This window comes from Hemitrygon akajei, chromosome 19 (genome assembly GCF_048418815.1).
Source record: "Hemitrygon akajei chromosome 19, sHemAka1.3, whole genome shotgun sequence".
Taxonomy (NCBI): Eukaryota; Metazoa; Chordata; class Chondrichthyes; order Myliobatiformes; family Dasyatidae; genus Hemitrygon; species Hemitrygon akajei.
The window spans coordinates 18,088,162-18,115,014 of record NC_133142.1 but is presented as its reverse complement, the minus strand read 5'-3'; the positions used below and the strand labels follow the sequence as shown (position 1 = coordinate 18,115,014).

General features: G+C 39.1%; 1 protein-coding gene across 7 annotated transcripts in view; it reads left to right on the top strand.

Annotated features, from left to right (window-relative positions):
* The window catches only part of ptpdc1a (protein tyrosine phosphatase domain containing 1a), a 132,818-nt gene that overhangs the window by 93,643 nt on the left and 12,322 nt on the right, over window positions 1-26,853 (top strand). For all 7 annotated transcript variants that reach the window (XR_012102134.1, XM_073072171.1, XM_073072170.1 and 4 more), the window contains 2 exons: window positions 8,010-8,147; window positions 9,189-10,492. Coding sequence is in view for 6 of the 7 variants with exons in the window: in XM_073072171.1 (XP_072928272.1) it covers window positions 8,010-8,147; window positions 9,189-10,492 (1,442 nt within the window). In the remaining variant the exon portion in view is untranslated. The remainder of the gene's footprint in view (window positions 1-8,009; window positions 8,148-9,188; window positions 10,493-26,853) is intronic.

Below are 26,853 nucleotides of genomic sequence, written 5' to 3'. Positions count from 1 at the left end.
GATGAGGAAGTGGAGGGATGGGTTAGTAAATTTGTTAATGATGCAAAGGTTGGGGGTGTTGTGGATAGTGTGGAGAGCTGTCAGAGGTTATAATGGGATGTTCATAGGATGCAAAACTGGGCTGAGAAGTGGCAGATGGAGTTCAACCCAGATAGGTGTGAGGTGGTTCATTTTGGTAGGTCAAATATGATGGCAGAATATAGTATTAATGGTAAGACTCTTGGCAGTGTAGAGGATCAGAGGAATCTTGGGGTCCGAGTCCATAGGACACTCAAAGCTGCTGCCTCTGTGGTTAAGAAAGCATACGGTGCATTGGCCTTTATCAATTGTGGGATTGAGTTTAGGGGCTGAGAGGTAATGTTGCAGCTATATAGGACCCTGGTCAGACCTCACTTGGAGTACTATACTCAGTTCTGGTCGCCTTACTAGGAATGATGTGGAAATCATAGAAAGGGTGCAGAGGAGATTTACAAGGATGTTGCCTAGATTGGGGAGCATGCCTTATGAGAATAGGTTGAGTGAACTCAGCTTTTTTTCCTTGGAGCAATGGAGGATGAGAGGTGACCTGATAGAGGTGTATAAAATGATGAGAGGCATTGATTGTGTGGATAGTTAGAGGCTTTTTCCCAGGGTTGGAATGGCTAGCGCGAGAGGGCACAGTTTTAAGGTACTTGGAAGTAGGTACAGAGGAGAAGTCAGGTGTAGGTTTTTTACACAGAGAATGGTGAATGCGTGGAATGGGGCTGCCACCAACAGTGGTGGAGGTGGATATGATAGGTTCTTTTAAGAGACTCCTGGACAGGTACATGGGCTGTGGGTAACCCTAGGTAATTTCTAAGGTAAGAACATGTTCAGCACAGCTTTGTGGGCTGAAGGGCCTGTATTGTACTATAGGTTTTCTATGTTTCTGTGTATTTCTGATAATTTTCTTATTCCAATGCTACAAAACTGAAGTTTCACATCTCTGGAACCATTCCATTAAAATCTATTCTGCATGCATCCAAAGCCTTCATATCCTTTCTAAACTACAGTGTTATAAAGCACAGCAACAGGCTTTTTAGCTCACCATGTTGAGTACCTGGCTGCAATCATTGTGATATGGAGGCAACAGACCACAGGACCTGAAAGAGGATAGTTAAAATCACTGAGTGGATCACTGGGGTTCACTCCCCCTTATTTGTGACATTTACTGGAAACTTTGCAGACGAAGGGCCCAAAGCATTGTTGAGGATCCTCACCACTCATTCCACAATCTTTTGAACTCACTACTGTCAAGAGGAGGTGCAGAAGCATCAGAACTAGGACTGCTTGACTGTTGAAAAGTTTCTCCCCTCAGCTGTGAGAGTAATGAATACCCTGCCACCACCGAGATATTATCACTAGGTCAGAGTGCTGTTTATTGTATACTCTATTGTTTACAGTTTACCTGTGATGCATGCTATTTTATTAACTTATTTATGGTAATACTTTGATTTATGTGCTGTGTGTGTTATATGTTTTGTGGTTGCAAGTGGTCCAGAGGTACTTTGTTTCATTTTGTTGTATGTGTTCAGCTGGATGACAATAAACTTGAACTTGAACCTTCCTATAGAAGTTTAGTTACGTGCATTTGGTCCACAACTTACAATGTATATACTTGGAACTATTCTGGTTAAAACCTAATCAGTGTTCCAGAGACATTTAGCATAGCGCCATGTCTCTGCACTCCATGTCTCCACTCGACATGTCCAGAATTCTACAACTTTTTCTCATCCTTCCTTGCCATCTTCAAAGACCTGTAACCATTATTATTTCTGTTCCCTTTTTGATCCTTTTGTTTCCTTTTTTCTTTGCCTGTAGGATTTTTTGGATTCCCATTTTTATCATTCATGTACTCTATTATGTAATCTCTTCCCAGTTTGTTTACTTTTGCACTTTCCCTATTATTTTTGTATTCCTTTCACTTACTGTTCTTATTTTGTCATTCATTGAGCTATGACTCCTGTTCTACTAACTTGTTTCCTTGTGAAAATTTACCCATTGTAGTTAAGCTATTCTTGTAGTTTATTATTTTATTATAGTTTTGTTAGCCTGTCTTTAATTCCAGTTCATCACAGTTGAATCAGTTTTCAGCCATCTGAAATAGCACCTAACAATTTTTAAGTATTTTCCCATTTGATTATTTCTTATTCTTTTAGAAGCCCTTCTAAATGTCATATTATGATAATTATTCCCTAAGTTTCCCCTTTTGCTAGAAAATATATGTGTAAGATTGGAGCTGACTTTCCCCCACATGTCTAGATATATCAAACAGGTTTGCAGGCAAGCTAATGTGTTGGCTATGGATATACAGTGGCATGCAAAAGTTTGGGCACCCCTGGTCAAAATTTCTGTTACTGTGAATAGCTAAGCAAGTAAAAGATGACCTGATTTCCAAAAGGCATAGAGTTAAAGATGATACTAATATTTTAAGCAAGATTACTTTTTTATTTCCATCTTTACAGTTTCAAAATAACAAAAAAGGAAAAGGGCCCGAAGCAAATGTTCGGGCATGCTGCATGGTCAGTACTTAGTAACACCACCTTTGACAAGTATCACAGCTTATAAACGTTTTCTGTAGCTAGCTAAGAGTCTTTCAATTCTTGTTTGGGGGATTTCCTTGCAAAAGGCTTCCAGTTCTGTAAAATTCTTGGGCCGTCTTGCATGCACTGCTCTTTTGAGGTCTATCCACAGAATTTTGATGATGGTTAGGTCCGGGGACCATGAGGGCCATGGCAAAATCTTCAGCTTGTGCCTCTTGAGGTAGTCCATTGTGGATTTTGGGGTGAGTTTAGGATCATTATCCTGTTGTAGAAGCCATCCTCTTTTGATCTTCAGCTTTTTTACAGATGGTGTGATGTTTGCTTCCAGAATTTGCTGGTATTTAATTGAATTCATTTTTCCCTCTACCAGTGAACTGTTCTCCATGCCACTGGCTGCAACACAAGCCCAAAGCATGATCGATCCACCCCTGTGCTTAACAGTTGGAGAGGTGTTCTTTTCATGAAATTCTGCACCCTTTTTTCTCCAAACGTACCTTTGCTCATTGTAGCCAAAAAGTTCTATTTTAATTCATCAGTCCATGGGACTTGTTTCCAAAATGCATTAGGCTTGTTTAGATGTTCCTTTGCAAACTTCTGATGTTGAATTTTGTGGTGAGGACGCAGGAAAGGTTTTCTTCTGATGACTCTTCCAGTAAGGTCACATTTGTACAGGTGTTGCTGCACAGTAGAACAGTGCACCACCACTCCAGAGTCTGCTAAACCTTCCTGAAGATCTTTTGCAGTCAAATGGGGGTTTTGATTTGCCTTTCTAGCAAGCCTACAATCAGTTCTCTTGGAAAGTTTTCTTGGTCTTCCAGACCTCAACTTGACTTCCACCATTCCTGTTAACTGCCATTTCTTAATTACGTTACGAACTGAGGAAACAGCTACCTGAAAACGCTTTGCACTCTTCTTATAGCCTTCTCCTGCTTTGTGGGCATCACATATTTTAATTTTCAGAGTGCTAGGCTTAGAGGAGCCCATGGCTGCTGATTGTTGGGACAAGGTTCTTCCTCTTCTTCTTGTGTTGTTTTATGGCGGTTGGCAAACCAGCTCTAAGGTGCATTACTGCCACCTACTAGACTGGAGTGTGGATCGTTTGATAAACAGGAGGAATGAAAAGAATTGCATTCCCTAAATTCTATATAATAAACCAGATTCTTTCAGATACTTCATGATATAGGTCCGTATTTCTCTTGAACTCCCACTTAAAATGTCTTCTATACCCACAGCAGTTTTTTTTTGTTTATCTTGAGTGCTCCTATCATCTTCACTCTTTCTCTTTCATACTTCTTACATTTTATCAATACATGTTCAACTGTTTCTGGTTGATTACAGTATTCACACAACCCAGTTGGATATTTCCCTATTTTGTATAATGTGTAATTAAGACTTGTGTGACCAATTCTTAAATGACTGATGATCACTTCTATCTTTCTATGCCCACCTGATATTCTTTGGTATTTGACTCGCCTTTGTATTTTGTACAGTTGTCTCCCTGTTTCACTCTCATCCCAGTGTTTCTGCCATGTCTCCTCAATACGTGTTTTTATAATGCTTTTTGACTTCTGCTTTGCTTTGAGGGATCTGGACCTCTATTATAGATGATTTGAGTGATTGTTTAGCTATAATGTCCACTTTTTCATTACCCTCCACACCACAATGAGCAGGAACCCAAAGGAAGCTTACTTCTACCCCATTTTCGGTCAGTATATACAACTTGCATAGAATCTCCAATAAAATATCGTGTCTACTTTCTGATTTTCTTGATTTGATAGAGATTAATGCAGACAAACTGTCTGAACAAATTACAGTCTTTTTGACATTATTTTCTTCTATCCAAGATAATGCACTCAATATTGCCATTAATTGTTGTATACACTGATAAATGGTTTGATGTTCTTTTCCTAGTGCTAGTTTTGCACTGAGGAATGTAGACTGCAATACCTGTGTGGCCAGAGCTAGGGTCTTTTGATCCATTCGTAAATATTACTAATTATTTCTAAGATGCAGGTCTATATATTCTTGTACTATCAGTTTGATTCCACAGTTAGACTTTTTAAAAAGTTGTTGCAGGTTTATATCCACTGTGTGTATTGTAAAGAGTCATGGAAGAACATCAGATAATGGAACTCTGTAAGGCTATATTCCAGCTCGTGTAGACCATATTTTTGTGCTACTGCATCCCGGATCCATCCAAAGCTATTATAATTTGAATTATTATGTTCCCAGCAGTCTTTTAGTATAGCTTTAGCTGGATGTGAATAGTTATGCCCCATGATGTTAACCCAGTAATGTAGCATTAACTTTATTCTTCTAAGTCTTAATGGCATTTCCCCCGTTTCGACTTGAAGGACTGATACAGGTGGTGTTCTGAAGGCACCACTACATATCCTGAGGGCCTGAGCTTGCTCAACATCCAGCATTTTTAAATTACTTTCTGCAGCTGACATGTATGCTACACATCCATAATCCAATGTAGCCCTCATTAGAGCTTGATAAATATTTAATAGCAATAATCTGCTAGCACCCCAATCCTGTCCAGCAAGACACCTCAATAAATTGTTTTTTTTTTACATTTGTTTGTAACTTTCTCAATTTGCTTTTTCCATGAAAGTTTCTTATCAGATAACAAACCAAGGAACCAAATTACCTTTACCTGCTCTAATTTTTGTTTATATAATTTCACAGAAACTGGTTTGTGATTTCTTGAGAAACATATCACTTGCGACTTATAGACAATTTGAAACCCTATTTATTTGCCCACTCCTCCACTTTATTAATTGCATCTTGCATTTCCCTTTGTATATAAATTAGATTTCTTTCCCTCACCCATAAAGCCCCATCATCTGCATATAAGGATTTTCCCACACAATGTTCAACTTGTGCAAATATGTCATTTATATTGGGACAAGGTTTGAGGAGTCAGGTTATTTATAAAGCTTTGAAATTTGCATCACCTGGCCTTTCCTAATGATGACTGTGAACAAGCCATAGCCCTAACAAGCTAATTAAGGTCTGAGACCCTGGTAAAAGTTATCTGAGAGCTCAAATCTCTTGGGGTGCCCAAACTTTTACATGGTGCTCCTTTCCTTTTTTCACTCTAAAAGTGTACAAAAGAACAATAATGCACTAATCTTGCTTAAAATGTTGAAAAGAATGTTTCATCTTTAACTTTATGACTTTTGGAAATCAGTTAATCTTCTACTCACTTAAGTATTCACAGTAACAGAAATTTTGACCAGGGGTGCCCAAACTTTTGCATGCCATTGTATAAATCTCGTCTCTCAGTATGCATTCATACACTGAATGCCTATTTTATAAGATACTCCTGTACATCTGCTTGTTTATGCAAATATCTAATCTGCCAATCATGTGACAGCAACTCAATGCATAAAAGCATACAGACATGGTCAAGCGGTTCAGTCATTGTCCTGATTAGACATCAAAATAGGGAAGAAATATGATCTATATTACTTTGTGAAATAATTGTTTGTACCAGACAGAGTGGTTTGAGTATCTCAGAAACTACTAATCTCCAGAGATTTTCATGCACAACAGTTGCTGGAGTTTACAGAGAATGGTGCAGAAAATATCCAGTGTGGAGCAGTTCTATGGGTGAAAGTGCCTTGTTAATGAGAGAAGTCAGACTGGTTCAAGTTGACAGGAAGGCAACAGTAACTCACATAACCATGTGTTACAACAGTGGTGTGCAGAAGGGCATCTCTAAGCGCATAACGTGTCACATCTTGAAGTAGATGGGTTACAGCCAAAGAAGACAATGAACATAGCCTCATTGACCACTTTATTAGGTACAGGAAGTATCTAATGGGGCATCATCTCTGGACTTTTCTTCAATCAGGATATTGGGGTCAGTGAAAAGACTGTACAACTTTCCACCAGATTTGCTGAGATTTAGGCATGAAGTAAATTAGGTTAAGTTAATTGCAGTTGGTTCTGACCCAGAAATTACAGTCACTGAAGGTGGGTTAATAGAGGAAGAGCATCATGATTGCTGCTGCCTGAGTACTCACCCTCACATGAGGTGAATGCTTAAACATCACACACCTTCAGTATCATTTGACATACCTTTTTGGTGACTTTATTTTCAGGAAGTGAATTCTTTGAGCTATGTGGATTGTAATATTATGATTCTTCTTGTGTTGTATGTTAATAATTTGAATGATGGCATTGATGGCTTTGTTGCAAAGTTTGCAGACGATATGAAGATAGGTTGAGGGCAGGTAGTTTTGAGGAAGTAGAAAGGCTTTAGAAGGACTTAGACAGATGAGGAGAATGGACAAAGAAGTGGCAGATGGAATACAGTATCAGGAAGTGCATGGTCATGCACTTTGGTAGAAATGAAAGGGTTGACTAATTTCTAAATGGAGAGAAAACACAAAAAACTGAAGTGCAAAGGGACTTGGGAATCCTTATGCATATTCCTTAAAGGTTAACTTGCAGGTTGAGTCTGTAGTGAGGAAGGAAAATGCGACATTGGCATTCATTTCAAAAGAACTAGAATATAAAAGCAAGGATGTAATGTTAAGATGTTATAAAGCACTGGTGAGGCCTCACTTGGAGTATTGTGACCCAAGGATACAGCCTCAGAATAGAGGGGTGTCCTTTTAGAATGGAGATGAGGAGGACTTTCTTTAGCCAGCGGATGATAAATCTGTGAATTTTTTTTTGCCACAGGCAACTGTGGAGGCCAAGTCTGTATGTATATTTAAGACAAAGGTTGATAGATTCTTGATTGGTCAGGGCATGAAGGGATACGTTCAGAAGGCAGGAGATTGGAGCTGAGAGGAAAAATGGATCAACCGTGATAAAATGGTGGAGCAGAGTCAATGGGCCAAATGGCCTAATTCTGCTCCAGTGTTTCATGGTCTTATGGTGTAATTTGGTGTAGCCATCATGTTATCTGTTTGGGGTATATTTATGTGTTGATAATCTTTAGGATTAGAGAACCAGATTAGGTCGAACACATGTACTGCGTGAATTTAAATGCCTATCATGTATGTTCCAGTATGGGGCAGACCCTATGTTAAAAATTATACCAATACTCAGCTGATACTTTAAAAATCAGCTGTATTTTCTTCCTGCTATGCTGTAATAGTGATGATGTTATGATGGAGCACTAAGATAATTTCTGGTACAACTGCCTTCTGCTACATCATCACCATAAATTATTGAACAATCAATAAATGATGATGGATATCGGTCTGCTTTTGATTTGTCCCTGCACACCAAATTTCTTATTACTTCAATTTTGCCTGTACTACTTATTTATTTGGTAATACAGTACAGAATAGGTCCTTCTGGGCCTATTAAATTTAAAAAGAAAATCTCAGTTTGGATGAAAATGGACATTCAAATACAAATTGATTACCCCATTCACTTTTTACATTTATTTATTTTAAAATACTTTCTAATTCATGTTTTCAGTATATTTTTACAATTTTGGGTGGAAAGACTACGGTGTGGCTTCCCTCACCACCATCCTTGATATGGTCAAAGTTATAGCTTTTGCTCTACAAGAAGGAAAAGTGGCTATTCACTGCCATGCAGGACTTGGAAGGACAGGTAAGAAATCGACTGGTAGTGTTTGTGTTGCTTATTTTCTGTGGATATATTTGTCCCTAATATTCAATATAAAATCAAATTTATTGAATTGTGTCTTAACCCCACACCCAAAAAATAAAACTTAGAGTAGAAGTAATCATTTAGAATAAGCAAGTGGTAAATAGCCTGCATAAATACAGCCCAGTATAACTTTATTTTTTGTATAATCTACCTTTGGTCCCAATAAGTAGAAGGTTCAAATCTGAGCATTATTCTTAATGGAAAAACTCAGTAGTTCAACTAGTCTGTTTGGGAGAGTTGGGGGAAGATACAGTGTGTTGTCAAATTTTTACTGCAGTTTCTCTCTTTGTGTCAACAGAATGTATTTTCCTCTTTGACTGAGAAGGTTGACAACTTCTGGATCTCTGGCTTTATTTATGTATTGACCATAAAGGCAAAAGTAATCTCATAAAACCATAAGGCATAGGAGCAGAATTAGGCCATTCAGCCCATTAAGTGCTCTGCCAATCAATCATAGCTGATTTATTTTCCGCCTCAAACCCATTTTCCTGCCTTCTCCCCATAACCTTTGATACCCTTGCTAATAAAAATCTATCAATCTCTGCTTTAACTATACCCAGTGATTTTTGCCTACACAAACTATTGGTGGCAATGAAATCCACAGATTCACCAGACTCTGGCTAAAGAAATGTCTCCTCATTTCTATTCTAAACGTAAGTCCTTGTACTCTGAAGCTGTGCCCTCTAGTCCTAGACTCTCCCACTATTGGAAGCATGTCCACTCTCCCTAGGCCTTTTAATCCATCCCCTTTGTGCTCAATTTATCTTCAATTTTATTTTACTAGTTCTATACAGAGTAGAACTACCTTTAAAAAATTCCACTATTCAATGTTAAACTATTCTTATTTTTTGATTTGGAAATGTTTTATCTGAATATTAGAACTTTATGCGGCATGCTATTCTATACTTCAAGTTTCTCTTACTGAAGGACTTTCTTTTGAATAACATTGTTTAACTTTGAAATTCCCTGATGTCATCCTAGGAGTCTTAACAGCTTGCTACCTGGTTTATGCGACAAGAATGAGTGCAGACCAAGCAATACTTTTTGTTCGTGCTAAAAGAGCAAATGCAATTCAGACCCGTGGGCAGTTGATGTGTATCCGGGAATTTTCCCAATTTCTAATTCCACTGCGAAATGTTTTCTCCTGCTGTGACCCAAGAGTGCACGCTGTTACAGTTTCTCAGTACCTCATCCGTCAGCGCCATCTGCTCCATGGTTATGAAGCCCGCCAACTTAAACATGTACCAAAAATAATTCACTTGGCATGTAAATTGTTACTGGACTTTGCAGAAAACAAGCAATTGATTGAGGAAGATAGTGTTGAAATCCCTGATCTTTCAGCAGAAATTGAAAAGACTGTCTCACAGATGGCTATAATTCAACTGGATAAAAAACTAGATAGCCATGGCTTTGATATGGGGGATCATTTTGAGCACACCATGGTATCGGCAACAGAACTTATTCCTAGTGATTCAGTACTGGTTAGTGAGCAAGAATTTGACCCTCTGTTCAAATGGCATAATGCAGATGTCCTTCAACCTATGTCCCAGCTGAGAAAGCGCCTCAGCTACAGTGAGTCAGACCTTCAGAGAGCTGAACTCTTTGCTGAGCAAAGTGAGGCATCTTTTACAGCATCTGCACAAAACACTTTCTCTGGCCATCAGCAAAGTTTGCCTCAGCTTAATCTTAGACAACCGAGTCCAGAATGGATGGATACCAACCAGATCAGCTCATCTGTTTTGAAAGTACCAGAACTATGTCTTATTAAGCAAAGTCCTTCCATTACTGTAAAGTCTAGTCCTTGGGAATGTCAAAATGCAAGTCACCAAAAGATAGAATCTCCTCTTTTTCTGAGAAGGAAACTGCCAAAGGAGATCCATGGAACATTTTCCTTAAGGTCATCAACTACAGCTGCTGCACTGAAATATTTGATCTCTGAGACATCCGATACAGTTATTGCTTCTTCTCATGCTACGAATAAAATTAATGAGGAGGAATGTCCCAAGGTAAACACATTGAGTAAGCAGAAAGCTGGTGCAACTAAGGAAAATATTTCTCTTTCTCCACTCTGCGAAAAAGCTATAGATAAAACCTCTCAAAATGATAAAAACATGTTTCTGATTGAGGACAAAGAAAGAAAATTTAACAGCTCCAAGGAAGGTATTCCACGTATTACTTTACTCTCAGAAATGAGCATTGAAGAAAAAAGATTAGCGGCGGGAAAAGCTCTGGCATTTTGCATGGATTTTGATGAAGATCTCATAGATAAAGTTGAAACCTGGCAAGTGAGTTACAAAATGTTTATATTTTGAAACTCAAAATAGAAAATTTAGCAATTCATTTATGAGTTAATTTAATGTAATTTCAGTGATCAATACCCATCTCCTGTGTGCTCTATTTCTTTCTGACCAGCGCACACTGTAAAAGGTTCCTAAATATCAACCACTCTTTCATTTCATTACAGTCTCTTACTAACAGTTCCATCTTGCTTGTTATGGCTGAGTAGCATCACAAAGGAAACAAATCAGTGATGATAAATCTGAGGTCCAAAATCACCATTATCAAATGTCCACGACACCAAACCTTTATTGCATTCTCATAGTAGAATCTTTAGTTTCTATTGATTACTGTGAAACTCTTTCATTTGTTCTTTGAACTGTGAAGGTGTGGCAAGTATAGAACCCATTGGACATTCAAGTTTGTAGTTTATGATTTCCAGTCTGATGCTATGTGATTACAGAACAATACATGAATAGAGCATAAATGAATTAATAGTCCAAGCAAAATGTGGAGATTGTTACTACACAGTATAAACAGATAATTAAGCCACTAATCAATGATGCTCAGAACAAAAAACTTTTATTGCCAGTTCTAGGACCAAATCATTTCAAAAAAAAAGACTAAAACCTTCTATAGTAACACATAGTAAAAATATTTATGAATTATGACCTGAAAATAATTATGCATTCATTAGTCAAACAATGAGAGCACTAATGATTTTGCTGATTTTTATTTTAGTCCATTTTACCCTTTTAAATTTGGAAATTTTGCATGTAATATCAGTGAAAGGAAAGTTACAGGAGGGGATTCTGATGAGCAAGATCTACCTACCTATATTTCGAAAGGCAAGGACAGGTTAGGGATAGTCAGCATGACATTGTGCATTTGAGATCATAGTCTCACAAATTTGATTTAAGTTCTGTGAAGAAAATTGGCAAGGGCAGGAATGTTCTCTGCATATCTTTTGCAAGGCCTTTGACAAGGTGCCTCCTCGTAAGCTAGTTGGGAAGATTAGATCACATGGAATTCAAGGTAAGCTGGCCTATTTGCTACAAAATTGGCTTGGTGGCTGGAGTCAGAGTGTGGTAGAGGAGGATTGCTTTTGAGATTGGAGTTCTGTGACCGGAAGTATGCTGCAGTGATTGATGGTAGGTTGACTATTGTTTGTCATCTACATTGACAATTTGGGTGAGAATGTAATTGGCATAGTTAATGTTTGTGGAATGGCACCAAATTTCAAGGTCAAGGTTTCCCATGGAAGGCTTATTCAGAAAATCATGAAGCATTGGATCGATGGAACCTTGGCAGCATTTGGATTTGGAATTGGATAGCCCACAAAAGGCAGAATCTTTTAGTAGATAGAATGTGTTCTGCCTGGAGGTTGGTGACCAATAGTGTTCTGCAAACATCTGTTCTGGAATTCCTGCTCTTTGTGATCTTTATAAATAACTTGGATGAGGAGGTGAAAGGGTGGGTTAGTAAGTCTGCAGATGACAAGAAGGTTGGTGCTGTTGTGAATGGTGTAGAAGGTTGTTGTAGGTTACTAGGGACATAGACAGAATGCATTGATGGGCGGAGAAGTGGTAGATGGAGATCAGTCCAGTAAAATGTGATGTGACACACTTTGGAAAGTTGAACTTGAATGTAGGATGTGGAAGTATTTGAGAGGGGTTTGAGGAGGTTTACGAGATACTGCTTGGATTAGAGAACATGTCTTGAAGAAAGATTGAATGAGCTCGGGCTTTTCTCTGGAACGAAGGAGGATCAGAGGTAACGATAAAGGTGTATAAGATTACAAGAGGCGTAGATAGAGTGGACAGCCAACAACTTTTTTCCAGAGTGGCAGAAGCTAGTACCAGAGAACATCCTTTTAAAGTGAGTAGAGGAAAGTTTGGGGGGATGTCAGGTAGGTTTTCTCACACAGAAAATGCTAAGTGTCTGGAATACATTGCTGGGGGTGGTGGTAGAAGCTGAGACTTTGGGACATTTAAGACACTCTTAGATACAGAGATGGATGAAAGAAAAATGGAGAGTTATGGGGCATGTAGAGGGGAATAGTTATATTGATTGTGGAGTAGGTTAAAAGGTTGGCACAAAATTGTGGGCCAAAGGGTCCTACTCTGCTATGTTTTATGCATTTCTTAAAACTGGTGTTATAGTGGGCAGTGAAAGTGGACCAAAGGTTAACAAATTGATTCTTCATTTGGACAAGTGCAAAGTATTGAACTTTGTTAAGTTTAATCAGGACAGGACTTGCACAAAAAAGCAGTAAATGGTAGGTTCCTATAGATTATTGGAGAATAGAGAGGCCTTGTAGGTATAAGTGCCTAAAAGTTGTGACATAGGTTGATGATGAGGGCAATATTTTATAAAATGCTGGAGTATTTACCTTAATCTTGCCTAACGGTGAAATTTCATTCCCCCTCTTCGTCCTCCAAAATAAACTTTCTCTCCAGTATTTCTGTACTCCTGTATGTATTGCATATTTTCAATGCTCTAATCTAATACAATGTATGTACTGACTCTGAACAAAACTTTGATAGATGCATTTTAAAAATCTTGCCCCTGCAATCCTTTCATGTTGCTCCCTAGTTAATATTAAAGAATTTGGAATCTCCTACTGTTATTATCCTGTGAATTTAACACTTCACTGTCATTTACATTCATACCTTCCCATGATATTCTGCTGACCTTTTTACCTTCTCTATTTTTGTTGATTGTTTTGAGGACTAGTTATTAACCTGTTTCTGAATTCTACCCATTTCTGGAATTTTATAGAATATTTTCCTTTACTACAGTAACAGACTTTGTGACTTCACTTTTACATTGCATCCTTTCCTGCTTGAATATACTATACCTTTGAATATTGAGTTGCCAATGTTCCTCATCTTTTAACTCTCCATGTTTACAACAATTTCATAGTCCCATAATCTCTACCCTCAGTTCTTCAGTCTTACCTGTCAGATTACTTGTGTAAAAATGCATGCATTCCGGAACCCACCCCCCCCCCCCACCCACCCAAGTGCCTGGAGACTTAGTTTTAGTATGTATTTCTGTTCTTCACCACCTTTTGAACTCCTACCGTGTGTCCTATTTCTTTGCCATATTAGTTTATTCATTCCACAAAAAGGGAATTTCAAGAGTTAGACCCAGTGATATAAAGGACAAGTGATATATTTCCAACTCAGAACAGTTGTAAAATTATACAGTATGGAAACAAACCCATGGCCAACCATTCACGTCAACCAATAAACACCCATTTTCTCATTTTATTTACCTTAGATTGCCAGGAACATCCCCTCCTCCCCTCCCAGATTCTACTACTTGCTCACACATTAGAGGCATCAGAATATTTTGCAAATACTTTCATTTTAAAAACATAAGATGCCATCAGTGTTATTGTAGCAGAAAAGGTAGAAATATCCAAAAGGCTGTGATAATTTTGTTGAAGATGCCTTGCATCCCTCCCCCCAGTTCTGTCCAGTGTTTCTATTAACTTTACAGTTTAAGGACCTAGTTGATGCAGATGATAGACCGTGTTTCGTCCTGCAAAGCATGTATCATGGCGCAAGTGATGAAATTATATTGCAGTTTCTCTCTTGTACTATGATGTAATCTAACATGTGTCAGTTACATTGTTCTAGATAATAGTAGTAAAATTGCCAACATATAAAGAAAAATGAATCAGATAGTATCCTTTCTATAGGGAAGTAGAAGAAGTGTTTGAGTCTCTGGTCAAAATCCTCCAATCCTCTGGAAGACTGTAAATTTTATATTCTACTCAAAAAAGGGATATCGGGTGTTTAGCATGTGGGAAGTTTCAGCAAATTAAATATAGAAAGAAACTGGCACTTGGAAGAATATGAATGAATGAATGAAATTAATTTATTTCGGTCAGTACAAACATAACAAAAAGCATCATTTACAATGATAATTTCATAGGACAAAATCACAAAAAAAACATAGATATTCTTTAAAACAGACCAAAAGGGTGCAGGCTGAAGCTACAGCTTATTACGCCTACCCCTCTTACTTATACAGCAACATATTTGGTGTCAATCATCACATCAGAAACAAAAAATTTCATAATCTTTTAACACATAATTCAATTCCAAATATTATTTATTTACATTACTCCCATTCATTTTAAATCATGTATTTTATATTTGTTAATTAAATACTTTAAAAATATTTTTTAAACTTGTTAAGTATAGTGCATGTTTTTAAATTCTTACTACAACTGTTCCATAAATTCACCCCTCTGACTGAAATACAGTGGTTTTTTACATTTGTTCTTATGCTTTGTTTTTGAAGTATACATGTTCCTCTCAATTCATGTTGACTTTCTCTCATTTTAAACAACCTTTGGATACTTAGTGGTAGCTGTCTGTTTTTTACTTTATACATAATTTGTATTATTTTGAAATCTATGAAATCTCTGAATTTTAAAGTGTTTAGTTCAATAAATAGTGGATTGGTTGGCTCATAATAACTTGTCTTATTTACAATTCGTCTAACTTTCTTTTGGAGTAGAAGAATTGAATTTGTATTTGTTTTGTATGTATTTCCCCATACCTCTATACAGTAAGTCATGTATGGGACTATAAGTGAGCAGTATAATGTATACAAAGATTCCTGATTTAAGAAATCTTGCGCTTTGTACAGTATTGCAATAGATTTTGACATTTTTGCTTTGACATAATTTATTTGTGGTTTCCAGCTTAATTTACTATCTATTACCATGGTTTACTAAGGTTTAATTTGTGAAAGATATCACTAATTTTTTAAAGCAAAATTGTGTTTGACTAGCTTGATTGAGTGCAGTTCAGTTAATATGTATATGGACATTTAAGGGTTTGTTAATTTACTACATAAAGATTTATTAATAAAATTAAGGTGTACTGGATAGAAAGACTAATGCTTGTATAGATAGAAAATTAACTAAGTGAAGGAAAACAAGCAGTAGTTGCAGACAAAATATTTACAGACTGTGAAGCTAGATGAGTGACTAATTAATTTAAATTAATCACTCATTTCAAGATTAATCTTTACAGCTGGTGGCAAGAAGAAATTTTTGACCATAAATCTGGGCTGAAACAAAGCTCTTTGTTATTTTATAATCCAAAATATGTAATGGAACATATGTCTTCAGTAAGTTCAATGATGTTATGTTCTAGATAGGGATTCCCAACCCTTTTTATACCATGGACCCCTACCATTAACTGAGGGATCTATGAACCCCAGGTCGGGAACCCCTGGTCTAGATCTTTTTCAGTTTGTAGAGTGGGTTTGAATAAATTGCAATCAATAGTTTTCCAAAACCAGACATCATGTTAATAAGAACGATTAAGCAGTGCCGCTCAGTTGATGTGCATCAATCATATATATATAAGTAATGTCAAATGATAATCTACAACTGATAAATAGGATGATGGGTATATACATTTTATATGTAATTATTTTTTAAGTTAAGAGTTATTGAATGAATTGCCATTAAATTGAGACTACCATCTGTGACATTATGAATTTATTTCTGAACATGAGTTCATTCTCAAAATGTCACTATGACTTTGATCTCCATAAAGACATGACAAGAAGATGGCAAACCAGCATCCTGAAAGCATATATTATTCATGCACTCTTCTGGTGATTGCACAGATTGTGTTTACACAGTTTAACAAATGTTTTGACAAGTCAAACTCCTTCACATTTAGGGGCTGAATTATTTTGAATTGAATACATTTTGGAACAGTTCCACTGCAAATCTGAAATTCATTGTAAGGCCATAAGACATAGGAGCAGAATTAGGCCATTTGGTCTATCAAGTCTGCTCTGCCGTTCAATTATGGCTGAATCCTTTTTTTTATCCCCTCCTCAGCCTTCTCCCCATAACCTTTGATGCAGTGTCCAATCAAGAATCAGTTCAATCTCTGCCTTAAATACACCCAATGACTTGGCCTCCTCAGCTAACAAATTATACAAATTTACCATCCTCTGGCTAAAGAAATTTCTCTGTGTCTCTGTTTTAAATGGAGGCCCCTCTATCCTGAGGTTGAGGCCTCTTATCCTAGACTTTCCCACCATGGGAAACATCCTTTCCACATTTACTCTGTCTAGGCCTTTCAATGAGATCCCCCCTAATTCTTCTAAATTCCAGTGAGTATAGACCTAGAGTCATCAAACATTACTCATATGATAACCCTTTAATTCCCAGAATTATCCTTGTGAACCTCCTTTGAACCCTCTCCAATGCCAGCACATCTTTTCTTACATGAGGAGCCCAAGGTGTTCACAATACTCAAGGTGAGGCCTCACCAGTACCTTATAAAGCATCAGCATCACATCCCCACTTTGTATTCTAAACCTCTTGAAATGAATGCTAACATTGCATTTGTCTTCCTCACTGCTAACTCAACCTGCAAGTTAACATTTAGGGTGTTCTGCACAAAGACTGCCATGTCCCTTTGCATCTCAGATTTTTGGAATCTCTCCCTGTTTAGAAAATAGTTTTTACATTTATTTCTGCTACCAAAATGCATGACCATGCATCAACATTGTATTTGATTTGACATTTTCTCGCCCATTCTCCTAATGTCTGATTTGTTCTGCAGCCAACCTGTTTCCTCAACACTAGTTGCCCCTCCACCAATCTTTGTATCATTTGCAAACTTGGCAACAAAGCTATCTATTCCATCATCTAAATCATTGATATACGAGGGGTGATTGATAAGTTTGTGGCTTAAGGTAGAAGGAGTCAATTTTAGAAAACCTAACACATTTGTTTTTCAACATAGTCCCCTCCTACATTTACACGCTTAGTCCAGTGGTCGTGGAGCATACGGATCCCTTCTTTGTAGAAGTCGGTGTCTTGGACCTCCAGAAGTGGTCCACAGCAAGGGTTTGTGGTCTAAGGTGAAAAGAGATGAGTTATTAACTTCAAACTTTCTGCATAATCACTCAAAGAGTTGAACTGCGCGTGCATGTAACAAGAGCTGTGTAAATTATCTCCATCTACCTTAGGCCACGAAGTTATCAATGGGCTCTTAACATGGTAAGCAGCCTCATGTGTGGCACCTTGTCAAAGTCCTTCTGAAATTCCAAATATACAACGTACTGCTACATCAGATTTATTTTCACCCTATCAAATTTCAAGCTCAACTCATTCAATGGTTAGAACATTGGCTGATTGGTAGGAACCAGTGAGTGGGAATGAAAGGATTATTTTCTGGTTAGCTGCCAGTGACTAGTGGTGTTCCACAGGGGTCGGCGTTGGAACCACTTATTTTTATGCTATATATAATGGCATAGATGGCTTTATTGCTAAGTTTGCAGATGATATGAAGATTGGTGGAGGGGCAGCTAGTGTTGAGGAAATGGGTAGGATGCAGAAGGACTTAGACAGATTAGGAGAATGGGCAAGAAAGTGGCAAATAAAATTCAATGTTGGAAAATGCATGGCCATGCACTTTGGTAGTAGAAATAAATATTTTCCAAACGGGGAGAAAATCCAAAAATCTGAGATGCAAAGGGACTTAGGAGTCCTTGTGCAGAACACCCTGAAGGTTAACGTGCAGGTTGAGTTGGTGGTGAGGAAGGCAAATGCCATGTTAGCATTCATTTTAGAGGTCTAGTATACAAGAACAAGGATGTGATGCTGAGACTTTATAAGGTACTGGTGAGGCCTCTCCTTGAGTATTGTGAACAGTTTTGGGCCCCTCATCTTAGAAAAGATTTGCTGGCTTGGAGAGGATCCAGAGGAGGTTCACAAGGATGATTTCAGGAATGAAGGGGTTATCATACAAGGAATGTTTGATGGCTCTGGGTCTGTACTCGCTGGAATTCAGAAGAAAGGGATCTCATTGAACCCTTCCAAATGTTGAAAGGCCTAGACAGGGTAGATGTGGAAAGAATGTTTCCCATGGTGAGAGAGTCTAGGACAGTGGTTCCCAGCCTTTTCTATGCTCCACACCCCTAGGAAATGTTTGATTAATGTTCGCACCCCCTACAAAAGTAATATCACATTTGAAGATGAAGAAGTCTAATTTCTAATTTTTGAACCACATCCAATACTGCGGGTGAACAAACTGAACTTAAAAAAATAAGCTTTTAATTCAGTGCATAAAATGCAAATATAAACTGAGCAATTAGATTCTAATTTATTCAGAAAAAATTGTAAATAGTAAAATCAATCCCAATTGTGAACATAAAATTCAATGACTTCTTTGCTCCTGCTTCTCATTCATGATTTTGTCAAAATGTGAAACTTTCTTGCTGACTGTGATCCGCAGGTCTGCCTGTGGATTCAGGCGATTCCTAGATTTTGTCTTGATTGACAAAAGAGAACAGAATCCAGATTCACACAAGTATGTTGTTGCAAATGGAGTGAGGACACGGAGTGCTTTTCCACCAAGTCTTGGGAACATGTCCAGCGCTGCACACCAAAACTCCTCCAAAGTCTTGCTTTCAAATTGCATTTCAAGAGCTCGATTTGTCCACAAATCAATAAGATCTTCCTTCAGCTCTTCATCATCTGACATTTTCTCCAAATTGTAGGAATATGGATTCATGATCCATTCTTCTGAAATCTTCAGGTCTCCAGCAGCAAAATATCCATCAAATGATTCTGACAACATTTCCAAATGAGCCACAATTTCTTCACGCACAGTAAGAGTTATGGATCCAGCATCATCGACCATCTCTTCTAGTGAAGGAAAATTTGAGAGACTGCCTCTTTCCATCCTTCGATGCCAAAGGCATAACTTTTCTTTGAAAGCATTCAACTTTTCACAAGCCTTCAATATGTTTATCCCTTTTCCTTGAAAAGAAAGACTCAGGTCATTCATACGAGTGAAAATGTCAGCTAAGTAAGCCAGCATTTGGGTGAATTCCTGTGAAAAGCAAAACTGAATGCTCACTTTTCAGATCCTCACAAAATGATTTGAAGATGCGATGGTCCAAAGCACGCTCCCTGATCCAGTTGATGATCTTCACACAAGTATCAACGACTTTCTTCAAATTTGGAGGCAATGTTTTTGATGCCAAAGCATGTCGATGAAGAAACCAATGGGTAACTTGCAAGTCTGGAATCTCCTTTTTCATCAATGGAGAAAAGTCAGATTTATTTCCAAGCATTGCACGTGCCCCATCAGTGCAAACAGAACCAATGACTTTGATATCTAAATCATGTTTGGCAAAGACATCTTTCACCAGCTGCATCACATCCTTTGCAGTTGTGTTTGTTTTCAGATCTTTACAAAACAGGAAATCTTCCTTCACAGCACCATCATTGACATACCTCACTAATGTGATGAGTTGACTACAACTGGAGACATCAGTTGACTCATCCAACTGAATAGAGATTTTAAGAGGACCAGCTCTGACATCTGAGATGACTTGGTCCAAAATATCTTCACTCTAATCACTGATTCAGTTGTGAATGACATTATTTGATAGGGACACCTGTTCAAATTTTTTTCTTGCTTGTTTTCATTTCCAGTGCACATGGCTTGATGAGATATTCTGCAATTGTATGGGGCTTCTTGGATTTGGCCATTTTATATGCCACTTGGTATGAAGCAAGAAATAGTGGTTTTTCAACAGAAATGAAACCTAATTTTGGAAGAGTTCCTTGTGAATCAAAATGAGCTCTTTTGGTTTTCAATGATTCAACATCATGTCCTTCAACATCAGCTCCGTCATGCTTGTTCTTGAAGTGCTCTTGAAGCTTGGCTGACTTCAGATTTGAGTTGGAAAACACAATGCTACAAAGAATGCACTGGGTTTTTTGCAAGCCATTATTTCCAGTTGTGCAAGTGAAACCAAAGCACACATAGTCATCATTCCATTTCCTTCTTTTTGACATGATGAAGGGTTAATGAAGGGAGAAATATGAGCTAATATGAGAAAAACTATCTGACTAAGTCAGGGATGACTGCTTTACTCAACCAGACAAGCCTATAGCAAAGTATCACGAGAAATACGCTTTCGAATATTATATTACGATATTATCTGCGGTTAAGCCAAGATAAATCGTCAGGTGGAAATGCTACGGGGACGCAACGTGAATTATTAGACCACTCTCTATTGAATTTACACACCTATTTCCAATGATTACTGGAGATATGAACTCCCATCACACAATTCAAAATCCTCGGTGCTAACCATGATACCTCCTCAACTAACATAATTCAAAATTATCAATGATTCAAGAAAAAAACCTTTTAAGAGAAAAAAACCTTTGAAATTCAAAAACTTCTTTAATGCATTGAGACAAATATGAATGAATGACTTCAGCTGCTTTTTATCAAAATGCGGCTTTTTAAAATTTTATAATTGAATAATTTACCTACTGTCTGCGGGTTTGGTTTTAACGCGAAGTCATTACTTGATGGTTGATTCAGGGTATATAAAGATTTTGGCGTTATGAGAGTATTTTTAACTCTGAGATGTAACCTAGCTAACAATGATGAGACTCCTCGACTCTGAGGTGTAACTTCCCAGGTAACAGTAATGAGAATCCTCAATGCTGACTCGGGCAGTGGGAGACTGGAGTGAGTTTACATCTCTCTCGACTCGGGCAGCGGCAGATTGGAGCGTGCTTGGGACAAACGTTACTACCACTTCTCAAGGCACACTGGCAGCTGGCTGAGTGATGACTCGTGATTCGTCACTCAAGGACACAAGCCACTCTTTGTCGCACCCCCTGAAATTCCATCTCGCACCCCAGGTTGGGAACCCCTGGTCTACGACATTGCCACATGCAGCTGTGGAGACAAGGTTGTTGGGTGTATTTAAGGCAGAGATTGATAGGTTCTTGATTGGACATGACATCAAAAGTTACAGGGAGAAGGCTGGGAACTGGGGTTAAGGAGGAGATTTTTAAAAAAATCAACCATGATTGAATGGCGGTGCAGATGACCTAATTCTACTCCTATGTCTTATGGCCTTGTATTGTGATCACCACCTTCTAAGGGTTCTTTTTACCTTAAGCTCCCTAATGGCCTTCGGCAGGGGTCACCAACCTTTTTTGCACCACGGACCAGTTTATATTGACAATATTCTTGCAGACCGGCCGACGGGGGTGGGGTGGGTGTTAATCACAACCGGAATACAGTGATACTCGAAGGGGGTTCCTTATGTCCAGTCTATTCTGCAATTTAGTTTTCGTGACTATCAGCACTTGCTTCTGTCCCGCTTGCTCCCTTTTTTTCCGCTCAAAAAACTCAACAGGTTTGTCTTTAAGTGCAGGGTGCTTGGACTCAAGGTACCAAAGCAGTTTTGAGCGCTGCATTGCCTCATTAGACAGCCTCTGGGCCTGAACTCCAGTCTCCCGCCCCCCCCCCCCCCCCCCCCCCCCGCCGCCAGATGCCTTGGCCAGGTGCGGCTGGTCGTGGGTGGGGTGAGAGGACAAGGTGGTCCCCGTGCTGGGACCGTGGCGGTCGCAGTCCGGAGAGCGAGGATGAGTACGACAGGACGCGCTCCCCCCCCCCCCCCCCCCTTAGGTAGGTAGGATCTATTGGCCCACAAAAGTTTGGCTCGAGGGATGACTTTCAGTAGATCACAGTGAGGTAATTGCTGTGCTACTTACAAAACCCTGAGCCCGAATTAGGTCGTTTACGAATATTTTAGCACCAGGTTCCCCACAAACATTTGGTGTGCTAAACAGGTTTAGAGGTGGCGCCCATCTGTCCATGCTCCAGGCCAGTGTCAATGGCACTTCTCGCTGGCCGTGCGAGGCTGCCGGTTACCCAAGGCCAACCAGTGATCCCTCTAGGGTATCATTGCGTTTAGGCGACTGATGACCTCGCGTTTGTTGAAGTTCAACAGTGGGCGTGACAGGGAATGAAAAGAGGTGCAGCTGACTCATATCGTTTCCTCGCGGCCCGGTAGCACATGCTTTGCGGCCCGGTGGCTGGGGACCGCTGGCCTTCGGTTCATTACATAACACCCAATCCACTATAGCTGATTCCCCAGTAGGTTTAATGACAATCTGCTCTAAAAAGCCATCTCATAGGCATACAATAAACTCACTCTCTTAAGATCCATACCAACCTGATTTTCCCAATCGATCTACGTGTTAAAATCTCCCATGGCTATCATAACATTGCCCTTTTGACATGCCTTTTCTATTTCTTGCTGTAATTTGTGGTCCACATCGAGCTACTACCTTCAGGGTCCTTTTACCCTTGCAGTTTCTTAACTCAACCTACAAGGATTCAACATCTTTTGATCCTATGTCACAGCTTTCTACTAATTTGATGCCATTCTTTATCAACAGAGCCACACCACCCCCTGTACCTACCTTCCTATCCCTTCGATACAACATGTAACCTTGGACATTCATCTCCCAACTACAATCTTCTTTCTGCCATAATTCAGTGATGGCCACAACATCATACCTGAATCTGTAATAGTGCAACAAGATCATCCACCTTATTTCTCATACTCCATGTATTGAGATATAACACTTAGAGTACTTTATTTGCTACCCTTTTTGATTCTACATCCCTAATGTACTGATACTCACCTTGCTGGCTGCAATTTTGTCCTGTCATCTGCCTGCTTTTGCTGACGGACTAACTTGACTTTTTATCCTTTGTCCTGCCCTGAGTTCCTTCGCTCTGGTTTTCCTCCACTGCCAAATTAGGTTAAATCCTCCCCAACAGCTCTAACAAATCTGCCTGTGAGGATATTGGTTGTGGGTTCAGGTGCAACCTTTCACTTTTGTAAAGTCATACCTCCCCCAGAAGAGATCCCGATGATTCACGAACCTGAAACCTTGCCCCTTTAAACCTTTTAGCAGGATTATAGATGATTGGACAAAATTTTAGATAATTAGAAGTTATCTTTAAAGCTGCTTAGCCTTTGAATTTTAATGAAGTTTTCTAACTTCTGAAAGGTTATTAAAAACCCATTTTGTCCTAATCAAAATTGATTTGTCTATCTGTAATAGTGGCTCAGTTTTTCTCTTTCTGTTAGCACATGCTGGCATGTTCTAGGTCTCTGCAATTTGCAAATATCCCAACTCAGTGTTCTATCTGCCCTCATTTTGTTGTTTTTATGTTCTTTTGTTTGGGTTGGTGGTTGGTTATTATTGTACCAAGATACAGTGAAAAGTTTTGTTTGCATGCCATGCAGCCAGATCATTCCATACATAATAATATAGACAAAATGCCAGAGGAATTCAGCATGTCAGGCAGCATCTATGGAGAGGAATAAGCAGTCGACATTTTAGGCTGAGGCCCTTCATCAGGACCCTTCATCCATACATAATTGAAACAGTATGAAAAGGAGAAGAAAAACTGAATGCAGAAGGTTGTGTTACAGTTACAGAGAAAGTGCAGTTCAGGTAGATAACTAAAATATAAGGTCCACAGTAAGGTAGATTGAGCGATCAAGATATCTTTATGTTGCAAGAGGACTATTCAAGAGTCTTTTGATACTGGGATGGAAGCTGACCTTGAGGCTAGTGATACATGTCCTTAAATTTTCTGCCTGAAGGGAAGTGGGAGAAGAGATAATGAACTGTGGGGAGGGATCCTTTAGGCTTGATTATGTTTCCTGCTTTCCTGAGGCAGTGGGAAGCAGCAGACACAGTCAATGGAGGAGCAGCTGTGTTTTGTGATGTACTGGGCCGCACTGAATCAGAGCAGTTACTTCACTGAGCTGTGATGCATCTAGATAGGATCCTTTCTATAGTGCATCTGTAAAAATTGGTGAGGATCATCAAATTTCCTTAGACTTTTGGGGAAATAGAGATTTTGATGCGTTTTCTTGCCATAGCATCCATGAAAACTGGACATGCAGTCAGGAGTGTATAGGAAATAAATTAAAGAGTTAAGGATGTAAACTTATGGAACACCAAGGCTGAAGATAATCATATCGCCTTATTGTTGTAGATTGTTGGTCAGGAAGTCAAAGATTCATTTGTAGAGGGGGATGCCAAGTCCTAGGTTTAGAGGTTTGGAGTTGAGTTTATTTGGAATTATTGTATTAAAAATGGAGCTGTAGTAATAAATAAGAGTCTGGTGTTGGTGTTTTTGTAATCCAGATGTTCCATAAATGAATGAAGGGCTATAGGTGGTGACCATCATGGCCCTGTTTTGGCAATAGCTGAAATGGGACTGGAGTGCTGGAGCTGATGTGTGCCACGTCTAGCTTCTAGAAACACTTCATGAAAATGGTTGTCAGAGCCACTAAATGGCGGTCGTTAGGATTCTTTTTTTTTCTTTGGTTTTCATAAAACAGATGGGAATCTCAGATTGGAGCAGAGAGAGGGTAAAGATATCTGCAAATCTTCCTGCAGCTGATCTGCACAGGATCTGGGGACGTGGTCAGGGACTCCATTTCGGCCAGTCATTTTATTCAGCTTCACTCTCAGGCAGGCTAATCTGATGTCTGTGATAGTGACCATGGGTTCAGGTGCACTGAAGGCTTTTGAGGCAGGTGATGTTATTTCATTGACTGTTCAAAATGTGCATAGAATGCATTGAACTCAATTGGGGAGAGATGAGTTGTTGCCTAACTTTCTTTTGTACACTGTTATAGAATGCAAGCCTTGCCACAACTGATGGTTTGTCTCATAGTCTAGTTTGAGGACCTAGATTTCTTGTATAGGTCAGAGTCACCTGATTTGAACACCTAGTCTTTTTTCATGGTTTACAGTTGGGGCATACTCGATTGACTTTGGTACACAGTCCTCTACACACCTGCTGATGATGTCTGTGATGGCAGTGATATTTAGGTTGCCACTGAATATGGACCAGTCCACCAACCTGAAGCAGTTCCATACGCAGGAGCTTGTATATTTCCTTAGACCAGCACTGTATGACGTTTTGCACCAGATCCTCACATTTCAACTTTTGTCTGTAAGCAGGAGAAAGGAGCACAATCTGATGGTCTGATTTTCCAAAATGCAGTTTGGAGATGAAACGGCAGATATCTTTGATGGTGGTGGAGCAGTGGTCAAGGGTATATGGGCCCCTGGTGGGACAGAAGATGTGTGGTTATTATTTTTGTAGCACATTCTTAAAAGCGGCCTGGTTGAAGTCGCTGGCTACGATGAACAAATCTCAGTTCAAGTGTACTCAGTCTACTGATCATGGAACATTGTTCATTGAGCGCAAGCTTCATATCCACCTGGGGCAGGATGTAGACAGTGTAAGGTTAGTAAAAATGAATTCACGTGGTAGGTGTATGGGCTGCTTTTCACATATTCTCTTCTTATTCTCTTTCTCTAACTACCCTTCATTACCCATTGATTGGACGACCCTGCTTGCTGTTACCTCCATGCTAATGCCTTGCTTCATGGAATTCCGAAGACTGCGGGGGATCTCCTTGAAACCTATTGAATGTTGAAAGGCCTTGAATGAGTGGATGTGAAAAGGATTTTTTCTAGGGTGGGAGGAGTCTAAAACCAGAGAGTGCAGCCTTAAAGTAGAGGGATATCCTGTTAAAATGGAGATGAGGAGGAATTTCTTCAGCCAGAGAGTGGTGAACCTGGAATTTATTGCCTCATGCGGCTGTGAATGCCAAGTCATTTTAATATATTTAAGGCAGAGGTTGATAGACTCTTGATTAGTCAGGATATGAAGGCAGGAGATTGGGGCTGAGAGGGAAATGGGTCAGCCATGATGAAATGGCGGTGCAGACATGTTGGGCCAAATGGCCTAATTCTGCTCCTATATCATGGTTTTATGGTCTAATCCTGACATTAAATGATCAGAGATATTCCCTTTGTCCAATCTATTCATCTTCCACCTTTTCTTCAACTTTAACCAACTTGTTTTCTCTTTTTTCCGTAGTTCTGACAAGAAGTCTTTGATTGGAATAGTTTATATTCCAAGTCTTTCCTGATAATGCTCCCCAACTCTTTCTGCTCCACATTGAAGACTGCATTGGTGCTGCTTCATGCACCCATGCTGAACCCATTAATATTATCCTTCAATTTCTATCCTTAAGTTCACGTGGTCCATTTATGATCTCTCTCTCTTTCGCTCGCACTCTGTCTTGCTCTCGCTCTCTCTCTGGACAAACTGTATACTCATACCTTTTATAAACCTACCGATTCCCACAGCTATCTTGACTATACCTCTTTGCACCATGTCTCCTTAAATATGCTATTCGCTTTACTCAATTTCTTCATCTCCACCACATCTGTTTTCAGGATGAGGCTTTCCATTCCACGACATCAGAGATGTCTTCTTCTTCAGAGAACGGGGTTTCCCTTCCTCTACCATTGATGCTGTACTCACCCACATCTCCTCCATTTCCTGGGTATCCATGGTCACCCCATTTTCTCGCCACTTTAACAGGGATAGAGTTCTTCTTGTCTTCACCTACCACCTCATGAGCTTCCACATCCAAT